The following is a 21,920-nucleotide window of genomic DNA, read 5'->3' as shown; positions in this document are numbered from 1 at the left end:
CATGTGCAATTATATTTTGTAGCTCTTTGTGAATGCTGTGTTTAAACTCCTTTTTGTTAAATCAAGCTAATCTTAAACCTACCGCACACCAAGGGGTGCTGCCAAATGCAAATGAACTGGACAATCGTTAAAAAATTACAGTTAGCGACAAACACAGGCACAACAGGTGATCGACCCTTGCACACGAACCAACTCGCTACAACGGAAACACTGCATTATCAGGAATCAATGCTTGAGGCACCCCATATCCTTCTATCATTTTTTATTGAACCATACAAACAATATGGTAGAATTGTTAAGGAAGAAGCAGATTGCACTTGCCGCTTTAGCTATATTTATAGTAAAACAAAGAGAGGAAACAGGCGAGAAATAAAGGAATAACGTGAAGGCCCCCCTGTGGGACTTCCAGAGACAGACTGACAAACTGGTGATGGCCAACCAGTTTGATATAGTGGTTATGGATAATTAGAAGATGCAGTCATGATAGATGAAGCGATCCCGAGTGATAGCAACATCCGGAAAAAGGAACACAAAAAGCTGGAGAAATACCAAGGACTGAAGGTAGAACTAGAGAAAATGTGGATTCCGGGAACATCATCTGACATGTGCGTCTAGAAGCGGACAACACGGGTAACAGCTAAGATCCTGCGCAGAACCCTCAAACTCCCAAGAGGACCCGAGCTAGCTGAATTTTGCGTCATACCTGGAAACATTTGTTGTTGTTATGAAAGCCGTGATATGACATGGCATTGTTTAATGGCCATTACACGTGATGTTGCGACTCCATTCACTTGCGATTAAAATTTCGAATCACAGCAAAATGAGGGGGCGGTGGTTGGCCACTCACGTAAACTACTGGCAGAACTCCGCAAACCACGCGACAATTCAGTGCCTTACGGCCTCGTTGCTCGGTGTGTGGTGTGCCTTGTTCAAGACTGTATAATTTTTAAGAAAACTATGTTCAAAAGCCACTTTCTGACCATTGAATTCATACAAAATAGCTAAACCCTCCTCTCCAATTCATGATTGTCCTGATAATTGCTTGTGTGCGGGCATTGTGTAATCTGTTTTCAGACCGAGATTATTTCTTTGACCTGATGGCACTCAGGTGTCAGGGGTTCACCTGCGTATTGAGAGAGATGTAATAGAACATAAAAGCTATTACCTGTGGCCATGCAAGGTCAACAGCCCCATGAGCACGTAGCTACACATAATCGCATGGTACACACACTCGCTGGCACACACACTGACAAACGCTTACCTTTGCACACACATTCAACAAAATGACAGACCTATGCAATGATGTCCTCCATGTGACACCAGGCATTATCAGAAGACAGTTACTGTATTCGTCTCTGAAAACATCAACAGAACTGATTTCATTTAATCCGATCATTTATTGACGCTGCTGCATTCGCCCTAATCTGTGCTACACCCTCAATATGCGCTACAAGGAAATCGAATTGCAACTCATTTGTCTTTCTAATGAAGACAGTGTCAAGGCATTAGGACTTAATTTTGTGGCTCCATGTGAAGAAACCCTGCAGAGAAACCTTCTCAAAATAAGAGCCAATACTCCCTAAACCTTTTTAAAAAGTTAACTCTCAGCAATACACACCAGAAAAAAGCCAGGGGATTTTTTTTTTTTTTTTTTCCCTCTGGGATATGTGTTGATTAAAGCAAGGGATGATCATTCAATGACAGGCCTGTCTCCCCCCGGGGACATCCGCCTCCAAACAGGATACACAGCTCGCCCGCCCGAGCCTCTTTCATTCCAAATGCAGGGGTGGCTTTTGAGAGGTGCGGGAATGTAGTGTTTCTAAGAATGAAAAAGGTCCCAGGAGATCAATCAAACTCTGACTGAAGCAGAGATGACGAACACGGGAGATGACGGGAGGAGGACGAACAAGGAAAAAAGAACTTCTAATTGCCATCCTGAGGGGAAGTCGAATATATTAACGTTTTCAGTAACATTTTAACTGTTACACAAGTGTAAAAAAAAAAACAATTATTTAACTGTTATAGCCATCTATTTTCTATACTGCTTGTCCTCATTAGGCTCACGGGGAAGCTGAAGCCTATCCAAGCCTACTTTGATTGACTGGTTGCCAGTCAATTACAGGGAGCATATAAAACAACTATTCACACTGACATTCACCTATGGACAACTTAGAGTCTTCAATGAACCAAAACTCCATGTTTTTGGAATCTGGGAGGAATCAGGAGTACCTTAAGAAAACCCACCCAAGCACAGGGAGAACATGCAAACTGACACACAGGAAGGCTGAAGCCGACAGTTTAACAGAGGACCTCTCGATTGTGAGCCAGACGTATGAACCACCCCTTGATAAACGTGACTGAAAAATAGTAGTTCACTAAGGAGAGATGCTTGCTTACTTACTACAGCAGACTTCATGGGTCTCCTGTTTTAATGCGCTTAACTATCATAAATGTAAAAATAAGTTAATCACAGAAATAAAATTAACAGTATTTTGTATAGTCACTATTCACTCTGACAGTTCAGAGACATTACTATTGTCAATGACTTTTTGTCACTTTAGCCATATTGCACTGAAAAGTCAAAGCAAGTACATCTGTGCTACTTTCTTGTATCAATAAGTTCCATTATCACTCTTTTCCACCAGCCTTCTATGGTGATGACATAAAACAACCCAAAAAGGGATCTCAAACCACACGTGTTGTTAATCTTTCAGATGCTCACTGTGTTCTGTTAAAGTGTCTTGTATTGCTATGCATGCTGACCTATTGTTTATGTGCAACATTGGAGACTTGTTTTTATATTTTCATTGGTTTCCAAAATAACTGAAACACGAAAGCTGAGCTGCCCTAGTTAGAACTTGCACAAGTCAAAAGTCATGTAAAAATGTCTAGCCACATCAGCAGTTCCAACTTTGCAGTATGACAATATTTTTTTTGTGAAAGTCATTTCACATTTATATTGTTTCCATGTGGAGCCCAGAGTCCCTGCAAACAAAAAATAGATATTTGAGTGAAGTTCAAACATATAATATTGGCTGGGGTTGTGGTGGCATTGTGCACAAAGATTTAATTCGCTACCTGGTCTCTGTGGAGGCAATTGTTGATATTCAGGAGAGAACTGGGGACTGGACGACAAACACGCGTTAAATGGAGCAGCACTCATTTCTTCCAGTCGGCTGTACTTCTGCAGCGGTTTGTTACCCCGTTAGTTTGTTCCATAATCCAGCGCAAACAAACAAAAACATTCCTCTCCTCCGTTGCTTTCTCAACCTTCAAATGAATGCGCTCCTTTGAGGACAGCAAAGTCCAACAGTGACAGCAGGCACAATTTGGACATCATATTGTGTCGAGTGGAGAGCTCCGTGCATGCGTAACATGCATGTGTCAAACCAAAGAAGCGCCCAATCCATTTCTATGTCACCCTGAATCCAAGGACCATTGAGTCCTACAGTATATGTGAAGTATATTGATTGGCTGTAGGATCAATGTAACACTTCTGTCTTTGATTGATATCCCCACGCTCGTTTGTGGGCACTTGCTCAGTGAATGCTTTGCCTACTGGTTTTCAGAGTGGAGTGCTTAGTGGCAATCGATCACTCAACAGGTACACAGAAGCGTGGACACACACGTACCCGCTTTGTGATAAACAACAGCAGACAGAGTGAGCGGGCCAAAAAGAAATTCTATGCACCCTCAGAGGAACTCCCTACCTATTAAACTATCCTCTCGCCAACGCCTACCTAAAAGACGTAAGATTCATCTTTGTCCCTGAGGCAAGACCGATTTCGGTCTCTTTTTTGTCCCTATTGTTGGATATTGTGGGTGCAAGTATTTGCTGTCCGCAACTCTCTTCCCCTTTTTTTACCCTTTTGGGCCACTGTTCTTCATCAAAGTTGAAGTGAGTCAAATAAGTGAATCACATGAGTAACAGTCCACATCATGTTTTATTTTAAGATGGCTCCCACTCCATCCATTTACTGTACAGTTTAGCCTCATCAGGGTTGCAGGTGAGCTGCAGCCTATACCAGATGACTTTTGGGGGGAGCCAGAGGACTAATCGCCAGGCAATCACAGGATAAAGAGACAAACAACCATTAACGCTCACATTTACACCAAAGGATATTGATGGTTATGCGCATCCGGCAACACGGGACAAAGCTTCCTTTTGGTTCAGGTGACTCGCGGAGCCCAATGCCAGGAAACTATTGCACCTGCAAAGCAGCTGTAGAAATATTTAAATTCTACAATGTCTTCTGTTTTACACAAGAAGTCTTCAAGCATTACCAAAGATGACATATCCGATGTTTATGCTTCGTTCGTGTTTACATATATCATATATATGGTATGTATAAATAAATGACACTGTATATGTATTAAACTTCTGTCCAAAAACAACAGTGATAAAGAAAACCATATTCAAGAAAGTTCAGGTTGAACCCATCATGTCATCAGTCCGTAGTTAAGTAAGGCCCATTTAGAGTCGTCAATGAACCGAACATGCATGTTTTGGGAATATGGGAGGAAGTAGGAGTACCTGAAGAAAACCACACAAGCACAAAGAGAACATACAAACTCCACACAGGAAGGCCAGAGCCCGGAAACAAACTCCCAGCCTAAGTGTGAGGCGGACACTAACCTCTTGTTCCGCCCACTATATCCATTCACTTACTTATATAATGTCAATCAGTCTGAGAAAGGAAAAGATATTGCCATGGACCTCAAAGACCTCATAACGGGCTCCTGTCATGATAGGGGACAACAATAGGGACTCTTGTGGGTGTAGATATTATTTAAAAAGCAGATTTTTAAAGTTTTTGACCTTAAAGTGGTAAATAAAGAGTAAATGGTTACAAATCGGGAAACAAGGAAACCAATGCAATCATGCATTTTTTCTTCTTTTTACTTGCCCTTCTATCAACCAGGAACAGGTTAGAATACTATTTGGGAATAGATTGCTCAAGCAAATACATGGTTTGCTGTGTTTCTAGAACATAAACTAAATTAAAAGCTAAATAAACTCAAATAAAAGCTAAATACAGTGTTTGATGTGTATAATGCCATCCATCCATCCATCCATTTTCTGAGCCGCATCTCCTCACTAGGGTCGCGGGCGTGCTGGAGCCTATCCCAGCTGTCATCGGGCAGGAGGCGGGGTACACCCTGAACTGGTTGCCAGCCAATCACAGGGCACATACAAACAAACAACCATCCGCACTCACATTCACACATACGGACAATTTAGAGTCTCCAATGAATGCATGTTTTTGGAATGTGGGAGGAAACAGGAGTTCCCTGAGAAAACCCACGCAGGCACGGGGAGAACATGCAAACTCCACACAGGCGGGGCTGGGGATTGAACCCGGGTCCTCAGAACTGTGAGGCTGACGCTCTATCCAGTCGCCCACCGTGCCGCCTATGTGTATAATCCTTATTCTTTATTAGATATCAAAGGAAGTACCTCTGAATTAAAAATAATTTAAAACATTTCTCCCTTGCCTTTCTTAAGTGTGTATACTAGAAGAGGAAAGCTCAGCTTTTGAAAATGAATCATGTGTCAACTGGTGACCTTTGCCTAGTGTGTAGTTTTTCGGCAATGTTGTGCAGTGATCGGGCCTTTGCTTTTGGCTGTGTGAGACATGCTGGCTATACATGAGAGTTGCAAACAAGAAACAAACAAGCAAGAGAGAAAGAGGGAGGTCTCAGGAGTTAGAGCTAAAGCAAATGAATTTAATTCCAATACAGTGTGTGTGTGTGTGTGTGTGTCTTTGCATTTGCGTGCGCACACTCACTGACCATCTTAACTGCACTATCAAAGGAGATATGTATGGATGTAAACTACGGGCATCACTGATGGTGCATCCCGATGTCCTTCCCATTCACTTTCTCTTGTGTATCATATCACTTATTAGTGCAAATAGGACTACTCATCATCTTTATGTACTGTACAGTGTGATGTGTGTTTTGTGGTTTGGAACAGACCTTATACTTAACCCTCCATTCTTCTTATCCTTGATTTGCATTTCAGAACGTTTTAACAGAGTTATTTGTAAGGGTCTAATGTAGCCTTGAACAAGCTGGTGAAAAACTCCACAGCCACCTCTCCTAGATGCTTCCATACCTCCACAGGTATGTCATCAGGACCAACTGCCTTTCCATTTTTCCTCCTCTTTAGTGCCTTTCTAACTTCCCCCTTACTAATCATTGCTACTTCCTGGTCCACCACACTTGCCTCTTCTACTTTTCATTCTCTCTGATTTTCCTCATTCATCAACTCCTCAAAGTATTTTTTCCATATATCCAGCAGACTGCTGACACCAGACATTTCCATCTTTGTCCTTAATCACCCTAATCTGCTGGACATCCTTCCCATCTCTATCCCTCTGTCTGGCCATAGATCTTTTTCTCCTCCTTTAGTCTCCAACCTGGCATACATGTCATCATATGCCTCTTGTTTGGCCTTTGCCACCTCTACCTTCGCTCTACGTCGCAGCTCCCAGGGCGCTTCAGCTGGCCCCTGCGCCAGTGTGTTCCACTAACGTGTATGTGTTCACTGTGATGGGTAAAATGCAGAGAACAAATTTTGTGTGCATGCATGCATGTTCATGACAATAAAAGGTGATTCCTCTTCTTCTTCTTCTTCTTCCATGTATTCCTTTCTCCTCTCCTCAGTCCTCTCAGTGTCCCACTTCTTCTTAGCTAACCTCTTTCCTTGTATGATTTCCTGTACTTTGAGGTTCTACCACCAGGTCTCCTCCATTTTCCAACCAGAAGATACACTAAGTACTCTCCTGCCTGTCTCTCTGATCACCTTGGCTGTAGTGGTCCAGTCTTCTGGAAGCTCCTCCTGTCCACCAAGAGCCTGTCTCACCTCTTCCCGAAAAGCACTTTTACTTTCTCAGCTTCCACCACATGGTTCTCTGCTCTGCCTTTGTCTTCTTAATCTTCCTCCCCACCACCAGAGTCATCTTACACACCACCATCCTATGCTGTCTAGCCACACTCTCCCCTACCACTACCTTACAGTCAGTAACCTCCTTCAGATTACATTGTCTGCACCAGATGTAATCCACCTGCGTGCTTCTACTTCCGCTCTTGTAGGTCACCCTATGTTCCTGCCTCTTCTGAAAGTAAGTGTTTACTCCAGCCATTTGCATCCTTATTGCAAAGTCTATCACCATCTGCCTCTCCAAGTACCATCACTTACCCATCACTTCTTCATCCCCCCTGTTTCTTTCACCGACATGTCCATTAAAATCTGCACCAATTACGACTCTCTCTCTGTCTGGGATGCTCAGAATTATTTCGTCCCGCTCCTTCCAGAATTTCTCTTTTACCTCTCTGTCACATCCTACCTGTGTGGCATAGACACTAATTACATTATACAAAACACCCTCAATTTCAATTTTCAGACTCATCACTCGATCTGATACTCTTTTCACCTCCAACACATTCTTAGCTAACACTTCCTTTAAAATCACCCCTACTCAATTTCTCTTCCAATCTACACTATAGTAAAATACTTTGAACCCTGCCCCTAAACTTCTAGCCTTACTGCCTTTCCACCTGCTTTCCTTGACACACAATATATTAACCTTTCTCCTAATCATCATGTCAACCAACTCCCGAGCTTTTCCTGTCATAGTCCCCATATTCAAAGTGGCCACATTCACTTCTAGACTCTGTGGTTTCTTCTTCTCTTTCTGCCGAAGAACCCGCTTTTTCACCTCTCCTTCGTCTTCGACCCACAGTAGCTGAATCTCCACCGGTGCCGGTTAACAGCCGGTGGCGAACGTTGTTAACCCGTTAATACCGATCTGGTATGGAATTCTTTGGATGAACGCTCATATTTGTTTGGCAAAGTTTTAAGCAAGATGCCCCTCCTGACGCAACCCTCTGCATTTACCCGGGCTTGGGACCGGCCTAAAGTTTGCACTGGCTTGTGGCCCCAATTGGGCTGCATTGGTGTGCATTCCCATATAGCATGAAAAGAGGTGTCTGGGATATTATTAGTGCATTCCGTGCATATATTAGATGAAGAGAAGCCCATTTTATGCATTGTGTATTGAGTAAAGTGTGGTCTATGGAGCACTTTATAGTGTATAAACTGTAAATTAGTATTTTCTGTCATCCTAAAAGTATTGTTACATATCTGCATCCAGTAATTACGGTCAACAGACATAGAAAGGTCTTCTTCCCATTTAGTGATTGGTAAGTGCATTGATTTTATACATGAGATTAATTTCTAAAACTTTTTAGAGTTTTTTTTCCCCCCCTTTGTTTGAGAAGCTTCACTATTTGCTTAAAAAACTCCAGCAGTTGAAGGGTGCTCTTAAGTGTTGAGATTATTTTTTTTTATTGTATTGTATTGTAATTTATTGTATTAAAGGAAGTTTGATGTGATTGAAGTCTGCAATCTGTTCCAATTCTAGCCAAGAATGATGCTCCTCATTGTGGTGCATTCATTTGATAAGGTATCGTGATTGGTTAACTAAATAGTGTTTAAAATTGGGAAGGGAAATTTAGGCCTCGCTCGTTTACTTTTCTGAAGAGTGGATAAACTAATTCTGTTTTTCATATTCTTTGAATAAAAATGTATTATGGCAGAATCTAAAGTTTGGAACAATTTTAATGTGGTCCTAAATGGAACCATTGAGATTAAGTAGTTTATTTGAGATAAAGTCATTTTTACTGCAGCTATTCTTCCCAGTAGTGATTTAGATAAATTATTCCAGCGTTTTAAGTGTGCTGAGATTTTTTGCAGAAGTGGTGTGTAATTTAGCTCTGTAAATTTTGGTGAAATATTAATTCCTTAATACTTAATGTTTCCGATAGGAATGGAGTAATCTGGGATTTGATCTGCAGGATTCCACAGGTTTGCTGTTATTGAGAGTATTGTCGATTTTGTCCTATTGATAGAATAATCTGATAATTGTGAAAATGTCTTTATGAGATTGAAGACGGCTTGAAGAGATGACTTTGATGTCTCGCGGTAGCAAATGGGTCAGTGAATATTGCAAATAGCATTGGTGAAAGTGGGCACCCTTGCCTGGTGGTTTGTGGAATAAAAACTTTGTGATGTGATCCTGTTCGTGGTGACTGTCGCTTTTGGCGAGTTGCATAATTCTGCTATCCAATGTATAAGTGAGTCTCCAAAGCCAAATTTGCGAAGTTCTGCAAATAGGAATTACGAGTTAACTTTATCGAAAGCTTTCACTGCGTCAAGTGACATGATGATTGTTTTTAAGTTTTTATGCTGCAACATGCTTATTAAATTTAATAAATGTCTGACATTATTTGTGGAACTTCGACCCTGTCTCATCAAAGTGGTTTATCGGCAGGAGTACCTTTTTAAGTCTTTCTGCAAGGGCTTTCATGATAAGGGCCGATAATTAGCTGGGATAGTGGGGTCTTTGTTTTAGTAGTAGTTTGATTGTCACTGTGCTAATATGGTTACTAATTTGACCTTTACCTTCTATCTCCTTGACTGTTCTGAAAAAGAGGCGCTAGTATTGACTAGAAATGTTTAATAAATTCGACCAAAATTCCATCCGGGCCAGGCGCTCTTCCTCACTGCATATTTTTAATGCAATTAAAAATATTTCATGAATAAAATATATTTTTTAATGTACTTCTGTGATGGTTAACGGGGCATCAAGACTATCCTTAGTTTCTGTGTATAATTGAGGATATTTTATATTTATATTTTATTTCTAGCGGTGACTGTTTACAGTTGCTGTTTGAATCTTAAATGGCTGTAATTAATGATTTTTCTTTATTGCGTTAAAGTTGGTTTACAAGAAATGTGCCCGATTTACTGTTGCTCTCAAAGTTGGTGTATCTTAACTGTTGTGGAATAAATTATTTTCTTTTTGTTATGATGTTGTCTAATTGATGTTTTGCCTTTTGGAGTTGGTTTCTGAGCTTATCTGTCGGATTCATCGCATATTCTTCTGTGAGATGTTTAATTTTTTCCTCAATTTCATTTTCTAATTTTAGTTCTTGTTTTTTCTTGTACGAAGAGTATGATACGATTAAACCTCTCATTACAGATTTCCTGGTTTCCCAAAGCAGAGATGGGGATATGGTTGGGGACTCTCTGAATTTACAGAAGTCATCTTCCTTACAAATGAATCAAAGTCCGGGTCTTTCAATAAAGATGTTTTAAAGCCCCATGTTGGTGGCGGTACCAGATTTTTAGGTAGAAAGAAATTGGTGTGTGGTCACTCATAATGATTGGATGTATTTTGGAGGTAATTTTAGGAGCTGCTGAATTATGAGAGGAAAACAAATCTATTCTTGAGAAAGAGTGGTGTAGCAACAAAAAAAAATGTGTACTCTGTTTTTGTAAAAATGTGTTTAGTCTCCTTATGGTTCCACTGTAGTTCTTAATTTGGTGTATGAAATATGAAACACTAGTTGGCCCGAGACCTACTAAAAAGTATAGCTTTATTGTGTGGCTAATGGTTATTTAATTACTGGTGATAAGAGCTCTGTAGCACACTATTAACTCACTCTCACTTTTTTCCAGCACATTTGTTTGTGCGGGGGAGGTCTGTTTGCAATGTTTAGACAATATTTAGGCAGTTAAGACAACCTTGAATAATCTGCTCACCTCATTCGTACCTGTGTGTGTGTGATAGAGAGAGAGAGAGAGAGAGAGAGAGAGAGAGAGAGAGAGAGAGAGAGAGAGAGAGAGAGAGAGAGAGAGAGAGAGAGAGAGAGAGAGAGAGATGCTGGATTCAGCATTGATTCCAATGGCAACACTCACTTTGGGGTTCGAAGTCATTTTTCAGCTGCTGGTTTAGAATCAACTGTCAATGTGGCCACTAAGTAAGGGGAATTATAGTCAACGTTTTCAAACTAAACCATAAAACCAAACAAAATGGGCAAGAAAAAATGTGATGGCTAAGCTTCCTTGTGTTTTCACTCAATACCATCTGTCCACATGGCTGTTTTCAGATCGACTGGGAATCCCAATGAGTGCGGTGTTGCCAAAAATAGCAGGTGCTAGCACGGTCAATAGAAAATAAATCTACAAGCCACAACATGAGAAATACCTGGACAAGCTAATTAAATCCAACAAGAGCTGTATGAAAAAAAAAACTTTAAAGAGATACAAATGTGAGTGTTTATTATTGTGGTTTGCAGTTGTGCAGAAATGCGCTGCATCATATTGAGAGCTGATTCTAATATTTTGCCCGTGTTGCTATATATTTCGACACTACTGCTTACAACCATCCATGCATCAACTTTGTATGGCGCTTGTCTTCATTGGGTCATGGGTGACCAGGGTGAGCTGGAGCTTATCCCATCTGACTTTCGAAGAGAGGCAAGGTACACAATGGACCGGTCATCAGCCAATCGCAGGGCTCATATAGAAAAGCAACATTTCACACTCACAATTGACAATTATAGGCAGCACTTTGCTAACGTTTTTGGAAGGTGGGAGGAAGCCGCAGTAGCAAGGGGAAGACATGCAAAGTCCACATGGAAAGGTCAGAGCTGAAATTCAAACCCAGAACCTCGGAACAGTGAGGCAGACATGCTAATCAAGAGACTATCATGCTGCCCTTCCCATTTTGTTAATCTTTAAAAAAGGAGCATTAGTGCATTTGTAAAGGCAGATTTTTTTAACTCTTATATTGGATATTGTTTGAGTGTGCCGATGTACCTGATATTGTAGCCCATCACCACACCCCGAACTAGAGAGCTAGCCTCAAGGTCACACAGCAAAAAGTGAGGAGGCAGACTCAATGAAAATAAAATTAAAAGTGAAAATGAGTTGTATGAAACCACTTTTCTTATGGGTTTATGGGCATTTAATCAATATACAAGTTCTTCTCCCCACAAGGTCAGAGTGACTTGTTTTCCTTTTTTTATAATACAACGTTGTAATTGTTGACGTAATGATTCATGCATCACAATGGGCGTGAGGTTCCACGATGAATGTTGCCCACTGTTTGCCGCCGATGTTAATCAAAGCGTCAAAGAAACACAGACAAGGCTGCGGATTTTGCTTTCGCGCATTCAAATTCCTTAATGGAAAGTTTGCAAATAGGCACACTTGCCGCTAAGGAGAGCAGGAGGAAGAGAATAGGCTGAAGGATAGAAAACAGATACATGTCGAGGAGGAGGTGAATGTACAGAAAGCGCCTTCTTTGTTTTTTCATTTGCCTCATCCAAGTGGTATTATGCGATCTGATTAAGTGGCCACTATTGTTATAGCTGTTGTTATGCCTTGTCTTGATGATGGAGAGATAAAGCTGACAGCCTCAATATGCTGTAGACGAGTGATAAGGGAGAAGAGTGGCAATTTCTCATTTGAACAGAAATAATCATCCTTTAGAGGATTTGGGGCATCTGATAGCTATTTTGTCTCTCTGTCTCAACTGAGAGGAAATAGTTTCTTAGACTGACACTCATCTGATTTGACTCACATTGTTTGTCATGGCCATCAAGTGATCAGAATACGAATCCATATAAAAACCCATTAGTTTTCTTTTACTGCCAGGCTGGACGGACATGGACTCGGCGTCGGGCTGAATTACTGTGTTTAAAGTGTCAGGTTGGCTGTAAGAAGTCTACCTCTGTGGGGGCTCCCCTGCCACTTCCCTGGGGGGCTGAGTGGCGGAAATGACCAGGGAAACTCTGTTGAGCTAGACAGCCTGTAATTTCAGCAGCGAGTGGCGTTCGGTCGCGCTAAAATGGAAATCCTGTTGAAATGCGCTACATCCCGGTGTTGAAACACCATTGTGTGAACACTCAGCATACCTCTATAAATGTTAAATTACTGTCTTTAACCGATCATTGTCTTAAAGAATTCCGCTTCTAAAAAAGAAACACAGCGCTTTCTGTAATCTTTGTCTTACCTTACAAAAACACACCATTTCCAATTAAAAAAAAAAAAAACTTTGTCCATAAGAAGTACAAAATTTGTTTTGTTCTGTACGCATGTCATAGATGTTCTTTCTGTGTCTTCAAACTTTTTTATTTTGTTTTATTTTTTTTTACATAAAACAAACCAGTGGTGTTCCTTTATATGGAAAAATATGGTTGGTATCAAGTACTTGTTTTTGTTTCTCAAGCAGGCCTTTAAGGTTTTCAAAAAAAACCCTGTTCACACAGATCTACAAAATTACATTTGGAATACCCTCCATCAGTGTTTATTTGCATTTAAAATTGGGTTGTTAAGAAGCAGGAGGTTTATAAATGTACACTTTGCTGAAAAGTGTTATAAGCACGAATGCATCAAGAATTCTGTTTACCTGATGTAAATGAGAAGTAATGCTAACCAATGTTAAGTCTGTGTGTGCATGATTTGTAGACATGATTTTATTTTTATTTTTTACAGAACACTATCCTGGGCTATTTCCCTGTCGATGACAGAGCACATGTAGAGACATGCTCGCTATTACATAGTCACTGAGTGGGACTTGAAGTCACGCTGTCTGCATGGAAGTCAGGCTAGTGAACCAAATATAAATTACATGATCAAATATTTATAATCTGGTGGTGCATTAGTGGTGAGTAATAAAGTTGAATTTGTATGTACGTCTTCGTTAAGATATCAAACTACAGTGCCATTGTACTGCATGTACAGTTTAGTATGTTGGCATCCATATCAGTCTTAGGAGCCATGGTAGCCCAAGCACGTCTTGTTTTCCAACATGTGGCTTTAGATTTGACGGTGGCTCTTTGCTAGCTCTCCAGGTGACTTGTTAGGATGCTGAACAGAGATGCAGTTGATGTCATGTTTTTTGTTTTTCTCCTTCAATCTCGTCACACCACTCGCCGGTGAAAGGCCGGTAGAAGGACAGACTTGCCCCTCATCACCCTCATAATCCCCCCTAAGCAAATCCCATTTGTCTCCACTTTCTTTGCTTACACAGATTTTGGATGCAGCAAAATAGTGCGCACAGTTGTCTTCAACTCACCACCAGGGCTCTCCCTTTAAATACCCCGTCTTATTTCTCCCTGAATCCTCCTCAATGACTGCCATGAATGACAATGTTCCCTCTGCTGATAGCAACAGGCTCACCGTCAGCACAAGAACGCCCATTATTCATCACAGCAAGTCCAGTTGCTTCAGAAACTTATGGAAAAGCCACACAGTAATGCATTTGTGATAGAATAGCACTGTTTCACTGCGTGAAGGTGATACAACTGCTATGCATTTTTAACAAGGTGACGGAACGTATGGCAGGATGTCGCGTGGATGCAGCATTCGGCTGCATTGTTTATATCCTACTTCATCTGTTAGTGTCTCACTCCCAACAGTACAGTATGATCACACACTGTTGTTGGGATGTTGAATCACATCATTTAGCTTGTTCATATCCTTTATTCCCTTTCGCTAATGAACTCATCACATTTGTTAAAAGGCAACATATCTGCAGGGGGTACACACAGTATCAGTGTGTGAGGTGATTATTTTCACATCCGTTTTGAGGCATTAAGATGATTAAGATCCCCAAAGAAGACCATCATCGTGATAAGATTTTCCTTTTGTGAGGTGTGCTTCAGAGAAGAGGATATTGTCCCCTCAACACGCATGAGGTTCAATTAGTCTACACTGGCTGCACCACAAAACAAATGAGCAACACAAAAAAATCATCCGTAAGTGAAGCATAAAGTGTTCAGGTTGGATAGCCTTGCTTGTTAAAAAAAACTCAGTAAAGACAGCAGTGTTTTGGAACAATAAAAGTCATTCGTATTTTGGTAATCGCAGTGAACAGCAGGACCTCATGACAATTTACATAAATAAATAAAAGTCGAACACAATCAGGATGTTGGTTATACTCAAATTGGTCATATTTCAAAACAATTCAATATAGGAAATATTCCTTCCATCCGTTTTCTATTGTCCCTATTAGGGTCATGGGTGAGCTGGAGCCTATTGCATCTGACTGAGCAAGAGGCGAGGTGCCTGGACTGTTTGCCAGGGCACGTATAACAACCAGTCACACTCACATTCACATCTATAGACATAAGAGGGTTGTTTTTGCAATTTGGGAGGAAGTTGAAGTAACCGGAGAAAACCCACACAGGCATGGGAAGAACATGCTAACTCCACACAAGAGGGAGCTGAGATTGGAACTCAGAACAACGAGGCAGGCGAGCTAACTACTAGGCCACCATGCTGCCCCATAGAGAAATATTGTAAATGATCTGATCCAGAGAAACAATCCCCATCATAAAACCTGCATTAATTGAGGTTAAAAAATGCTGCTGCTCGCCTCGTAACTGGAACACGTAAGAGGGAGCATGTGACTCCTATTCTAGCCTCCCTCCACTGGCTGCCTGTGTCCTTTAGTGTCTAGTTTAGGATTATGCTATTTGTTTTCAAATCGCGAAATGGTTTTGCCCTGCCTTACCTCTCAGCTGCCCCAACCCTACACTCATGCGTGGTACCTCAGGTCACCTAATCAGCTGTTGCTGAAAGTGCCGAAGTTGAAGCCTGTGGTGTCAAACTCGTTTTTGTTGCGGGCCACATCGTAGTTATGGTTTCCCTCGGAGGGCCATTATGACTGTGGACCCATATAAATGTATGATCGCCTCATCTAATAACATATAAAAAATAAACTGATGGATAACGAGTTTTCAAGTCAGAAGCCAATAGAAAAACAAAATGCAACAAAACATGCTTGTAAAAATGCTTGTAATACCTCTATTACAAGTGAAGACATTTGTAATATGGGAATTTTCGCAAGAAACATGAAGTCAAGGTACTTGATTTGCTTTTGCAGGCCACATGAAATGATGTGGCAGCCTGGATCTGGCCCTCGAGGCCACGAGTTTCACACCTGTGGTTTAAGTGGAAGCTCGGAGGGGATAGACTGATACAGCTTTATTTATTGCTAGGTCCCTCACAGTTCGCCTTACAGTACAACACGTTTTTATCCCGTGGCTTTCAACAAACCATGTGACGCTTGTTTCAGTGTCTTATTTGTTTTTATTGTTTTTAACTGCCACACAAGTGTACAAAGAGGTTTTCTCACCATTAACTCTGGCAATGACATAGGCAGTGGGAGATTAGTGTTTGTTGAGGTTTTTACTACTGATGTCGGCTTTCTGCCACCATAGAGCCGTATTGTACTGAGCAGCCAGGACACTACAAGACTTCAGTTACTATGCCACAATGAGTTGCAATTTATGTTCTAAGGTCATCATTATACTTTGCCATCATTGGCACCCTTCTATAGTGGTAACAGGTGGGGGAGGGGGGGGGGGGGGGATTGAGTCAGCTAATGAAAAAACTTGGAGTCAATATTTTTGATGAAGACTGATATTAAATCTCATGATATTTGCAGAAATCTCTCAAGATTATCTGATGTCACGCACACAACCTGTTCCAAGTTTTGGTGCAACTTAATACATTTTTTTATCCCTGAATAAAATTCAAACTGGACTCTTCTCAGCTACTCTGTGCCTGTGTGAACTTCGTTTGGATTCATAAAACCTACGGCAATGCTCCCCAAAACAGTGTGTACTGTCGCAATACATTTTACGAAAATAGTGTATTAGCCATGCAAAATTGGGCTACAAAATAAAATGTCACCATTATTAATAAGACATTAAAGGGGTTAGTTGAAATAATAATATATAATTCTGATAAATTTTAAAAACATGTACTGCATTATACAGCTGTTATGCTGTGAGACCTGTTCCTTTTGGAATTTCTCATGTAACTAATTGAGGTAACAAAAACATTAACCACAGCTCTCTTTATGACGAGGTACAGGTCTACACTACCGCAAACAGCAACCACAATAGTCAACATATTGTTGAATTAATACCTCTTTGACAGTGTTGATTATTACCGAACATTTTTATCTTTGTAAAATAAATTGTATACAGCTCTGTGGGTATCAATACTATATATTGGTCATCATTTGGTGGCTGGTCTGTGTATAGTTAATGTATATATTACAATGTTAGGCTATAGATTTAATTCAGTTCATTAATTTTACATTAATTAAATCTTTTAAACTCAAACTAGACTGTGTGTTGTATTTATGGCAGCTTTGAATCCACCGCAGTTTCTTTTTATGCAAGGCTCCACAAATTGGTCGGGCGAATGGGTGAAGTGACAAAGGGATGGAGGTAGAGAGTTAAATGCAATGGTTTTTGATTCATATAGTGGGCAGCAGTGATGTGAACAACACAGATGGCGTAACTTTGCACACGCTCCTCCCAATAAACCTACTTAAGTGGATTAGCAATGCCACCCTGGGGGCCTCGGCAGACTTAAAACTCTTATCGCAAACACACCGAAAAACAAACAAAAAAACAAACAAAAAAACACCACTTTTATCGGTACCCAACATAGGCGCCCAAAGTTAATTTTGGGAAACCGCTGAGATGTGAGGGATAATTGTGGAAGAATGGGTCAAAAGAAGCATGACGCTCTCATCCTACATTAATTAATTACTGCTGGGTTCGTTGTGCATGTTGCCAAGCTAGCGACAAGAAAAATTAAAAACTAATGCTGGTTGTGAGTAATGAGGGAGACGTGCTTGTTGTTCAGTCCACCTGTTTGACTGCTCCCAAAACTGATGTGCATATCAGAATCAGAATCATCTTTATTTGCCAAGTATGTCCAAAAAACACACAAGGAATTTGTTTCCGGTAGTTGGAGGCGCTCTAGGACGACAACAGACAGTCCATTGACAGAGAACACTTTTGAGACATAAAGACATTGAGAAAAACTGTCACTGAGCAATAAAGGTTTGCTAGTTATCTGGTAATGCCGATACAATTTTTTTTATTTTGACAAATGTGCAAAAAGATGCAGAGTCCTCTAGCACTTAGAGCAATTTGAATGACTAATATAGCAATAGTCCGGTCCAATGACCATTGCCCAAAGTAAATGTAAAAAGTTTTCTTCATTAAAACTACTTTGACAATTACAATTTATCCGAAATGTTACTTGAGTAAATGTAATGGAGTAAAGGTAGCGCGTTACTACCCACCTCTGTTCTTAACTATGGTAACAGAGAGGTTAAGTCATCATTACAGTAAATATTTGCATTAAACACTTCTAGGCTATAAATTAAAAAAAGACAACACTGGTAACTGAAGGCAACTGACCAACATAAGACATTGCACCAAAAATGTACATACACAGAGAACGATATTCTTTTCTTTTTCCATGAAATAATTTTTTTTCTTATTGTTCCTATTTAACATCCCTCTATTATAGCAAAGCAATTCCCGACAAAACAATGTACAGATCTACTGTATGTTTCCATACATCCATCTACATACTATGTTTGACATTAAAATCTGTTGAAAAACTGTTAGTACGCAAGTTCTGACGACATCAGGTGACCTAATAAATTGGTGCACCAGCCAGGGCTCCTGGCTCATGATTTGATAGCACTAGCGTCAGTGCTAACTCAATTGCAATTGTACATGCATACCGTAGTTGTGTGCATTTGTCGGATGTTTTGTTCTTAGCTCATTAACTGACACCAGCATTGCTGACTGTCCTTGAGTGGAAATCATGTAATCCAATCTTGGCAGCAAAACATTTACATTAAAAAGTAGTAACAAAGACATTTTGGAATTTGATCGTACCAATTTTTGGGTGGGGGAAGTACATATTGCAAGTTTTCAGCATTTCTCTTAAAACTTAATTTCATTTAGAATCTGAAGGGTTAACGTCACTCCAAATTACTTTTTTTTTTTTTTTTACGTTTTCATTGGCTTTTTGTATGTGTTTTAATGGATGTCAAAAGGCTACCGGTGATGATAACCACATACAGGAAGTGGACTTTACAGCAAGATAGGAAAGTCTCTAGACACGAGACACGTCTCTATCATGTCTACTCAGTACAATACCACTAATGAGATAATAATTGTCATAAGAATGGAACGTGAGCTGTGTTGAGTTATATGTGAAGCGACTAACCTCCCGAGCAGTAATTTCCCTCTGGAGACCTCTTGTATGACTGTAAAAAAAGAAGAAAAAAAAACAATGTTAAAACATTGACTTTCCATTCATAACTCTGCATCAGATGACTTCTATTTCCATTATTTCCTATGTGAGGTTCGTGGTTCCACTGTATACTATACATCCTTAAAAGATATTTTTGTCTTCTCTCTCTTTGGTAAAGATTATGTATTGGTATATATTTTGTTTGTTGTGTTGTTTTGACACAACTTTCTTCATGTCTGTCTGCTTGTCCACTTCATATGGTTGTTGTTTTTTATTGTGCAGGTCCAGGCTGGCTGATTTCATGGCAAACTGCCGCAACATCCCACCCACAGTGAGCACCTGTCCCAACCAAGACAATCACCAGGCCTGCCTGGCCTCCTACACAAGGCTCATCGGTCAGTATCATCGTGACGGCGCGAGAGATTGTTTGAAAGAGAGCGAAAGAGAAAAGAAAGAAGAAAAGAAGCGACCTGCTTCACAATAGATCTCACAATATTTTTCATAATTTCAGCAGCACTGTGAGATTACAGGAGATGGTTCGTGGTCTAGAGAGGATGAAACAGTGCTGCAGAACTCTAGTCCTAGTTTGTTTATTTATTTATTTAATCCCGTGTAGCAGGCAGAAGAGTGAGACTGTCATCTTTTCCCTGACGGCTACGATATCTCCCCCAGCGGCCTGGCCATCAGTTTACTACTAGAAGTAATTAGGGAGGCACAGAGAGAGTGTTTACTTAATTAAAAGCCTTGAGGACCATCTGTTTGCTCATATTTAATGTTGCTCCAACAATGTGCACTGGCTAATGCATGCGTATTTTGATAACAGCACCTTGGTGGTGACGTCTGGGCTCGTTGGAGATTATACGCAGTGCAAAATTGGAATTCTTTTTTAGCACGCAAGTTGCATGTGAGCATAGATTGCACACAGAGAGGAGATAAGTCACGCTGCTCACACAAAGTGGATGACATGGCTGACTCCAGCTGACAGACCTTTCAAAAGTGAAGTGTTTTGCCGCAGCACTGTTCTCGTCCAACAGCGCGGTGCACTTCCTAAAGCACCTGCTTTGCAAAAATATCCATAAGCATAATGGCCTCTTTACATCACAAATGAAGTATTACGAGCGCTCGCCTCCCATAAAAACTAAAACAGTACAATGTCATTCCCGCATTGTCGTGTTTTCTACAAACTATTTGCAATAAATGTCGTCCATTATTGTCCATTAGTGACCCATAGATGTTCGTGCTAATGTCTGAATGTGTTTGTGTATATCCTCACAGGGACGGACATGACGCCCAACTACGTGGACAGCAGCTTCAGCCACTGGATCATCTCACCCTGGTGCACCTGCAAGGGCAGCGGAAACCAGGAAGAGGAGTGTGCCAACTTCCTGCGCAGCTTCACCGACAACACTTGCCTGAGTGAGCCACGTTCCGCTCTTCCACACCAAAACCCACTGGGGCAGAACAGAAAAGAAGGAAGACATTGATTCAGAGACTTCATTATGTATACTAGTGATTGCTTTAGCAAGAAACATGACACAGGGATCCAAGGAACTAACATCCGTTTACCAATGGCATACAATTAGCTATTTTCTAGCACAGCAGCGTAACGACATGTCGCCACGCTCAGTTACCACTGATGTTGTCTTTTTTATTTATAGCCTAGCAGTGTTTAATGCAAATATTTATTGTAATTATGACTTAACCACTCTGTTACCACAGTTAAGTACAGAGGTGGGTAGTAGTGCGCTACCTTTACTCCATTACATTTACTCGAGTAACATTTTGGATAAATTGTACTTGTCAGAGTAGTTTTAATGAAGCAAACTTTTTACTTTTACTCAAGTATTTATGTAAAGAAGAAACGGTACATTTGCTCCATTACAATGATCTACATGCCGCTCGCTACATTCATTTATCCGCATCGGGCGCCATTGCTCCAATCCACTGTGATGACCACAGTGATGTTTGACTCAAATTCCTCAATCAAACGACACAAGAAAGTCACATGTCCGCATGCAAACTCTTCTATTGGGCTTGGGGGGCCAATCAACCTGATGAAAGCAGTGCATGGTGTCTATCGTACACGACTATTTGAGAAAATACAGTATGTTGAATGGGCTAAGTGAAAATATAAGGAAGGATTAATGTAACTTCAAGTCGTAATCAAATTTGTCAGCTCTACACTTTCATTCAACTTCAACAGACATCTCTTTGCCAGCCGATTAAATTGGAATTAGTGAATTAAGTTTGTCAGAAATAAGTCCTTTCTTAAGCTCATCCTTTCTTCGGGCCACATCTGCATAGACCTTAACACAAAAGAAACCATTTGAATTGTCATTTTCACTGGCAGTCTCAGGCTTATCACTTACGGGAGAAAAGTGTCATAAAAATCAGTCACAAAATTAAATAATACATATCTTCTGTACATCTTATGCTCAAGAAGACAGCGACTGCAGCTCAACAAGGTGGTTCGCTCAAACATGCTCACTTTCTCTTTCAGTCAGCAGCTGAAAATCCTTCCTTGATATGGCGGCATGCTCGGTGCTACACGACACCTTTAACATGTTCCACCGTGTGGATAAATGCTTTCAGACCATTTCAATAGATTGCAGGGGTTCCCTTTTAGCTGAATGTGCAGGATGAGGGATGAGGCTTGGAGCTGAGGCGGCGTCTTGAAAATAACTCCCAAAATGCAGCATCTCCCCCTCTGCAGTCAAGGGGAACGAGCGATAAACTTGGACACACCGGGGAGGAGAGAGGACACAATGTTGCATTTCCTATAGCAACCTCACTCTAAGAATGGAGTATAAATGTACCGTGTATAAATGTTCTGCATCCATCTCTGCAGGTAGGCTAAATGAAAAAGAAGCTACTGTAGTTATACGAATATACTATAATTGTACATAATTTTAACCATTTCGAAGTACTTTTAAGTGTAGTATAATTTTGCATGTAAGGTACCTGCAGCCAACTGGTTTGA

The 21,920-nt window shown here is 40.6% G+C and overlaps 1 protein-coding gene across 3 annotated transcripts in view; it reads left to right on the top strand.

Annotated features, from left to right (window-relative positions):
- The window catches only part of LOC133475015 (GDNF family receptor alpha-2-like), a 90,825-nt gene that overhangs the window by 56,751 nt on the left and 12,154 nt on the right, over positions 1-21,920 (top strand). For all 3 annotated transcript variants that reach the window (XM_061767293.1, XM_061767292.1, XM_061767291.1), the window contains exons 5-6: positions 19,223-19,335; positions 20,216-20,356. In XM_061767293.1, the coding sequence (XP_061623277.1) occupies positions 19,223-19,335; positions 20,216-20,356 (254 nt within the window). The remainder of the gene's footprint in view (positions 1-19,222; positions 19,336-20,215; positions 20,357-21,920) is intronic.

The sequence above is a fragment of the Phyllopteryx taeniolatus genome, chromosome 3 (genome assembly GCF_024500385.1).
Source record: "Phyllopteryx taeniolatus isolate TA_2022b chromosome 3, UOR_Ptae_1.2, whole genome shotgun sequence".
NCBI lineage: Eukaryota > Metazoa > Chordata > Actinopteri > Syngnathiformes > Syngnathidae > Phyllopteryx > Phyllopteryx taeniolatus.
The sequence above is the reverse complement of the archived record's forward strand: the minus strand, read 5'-3'. Positions and strand labels throughout refer to the sequence as shown.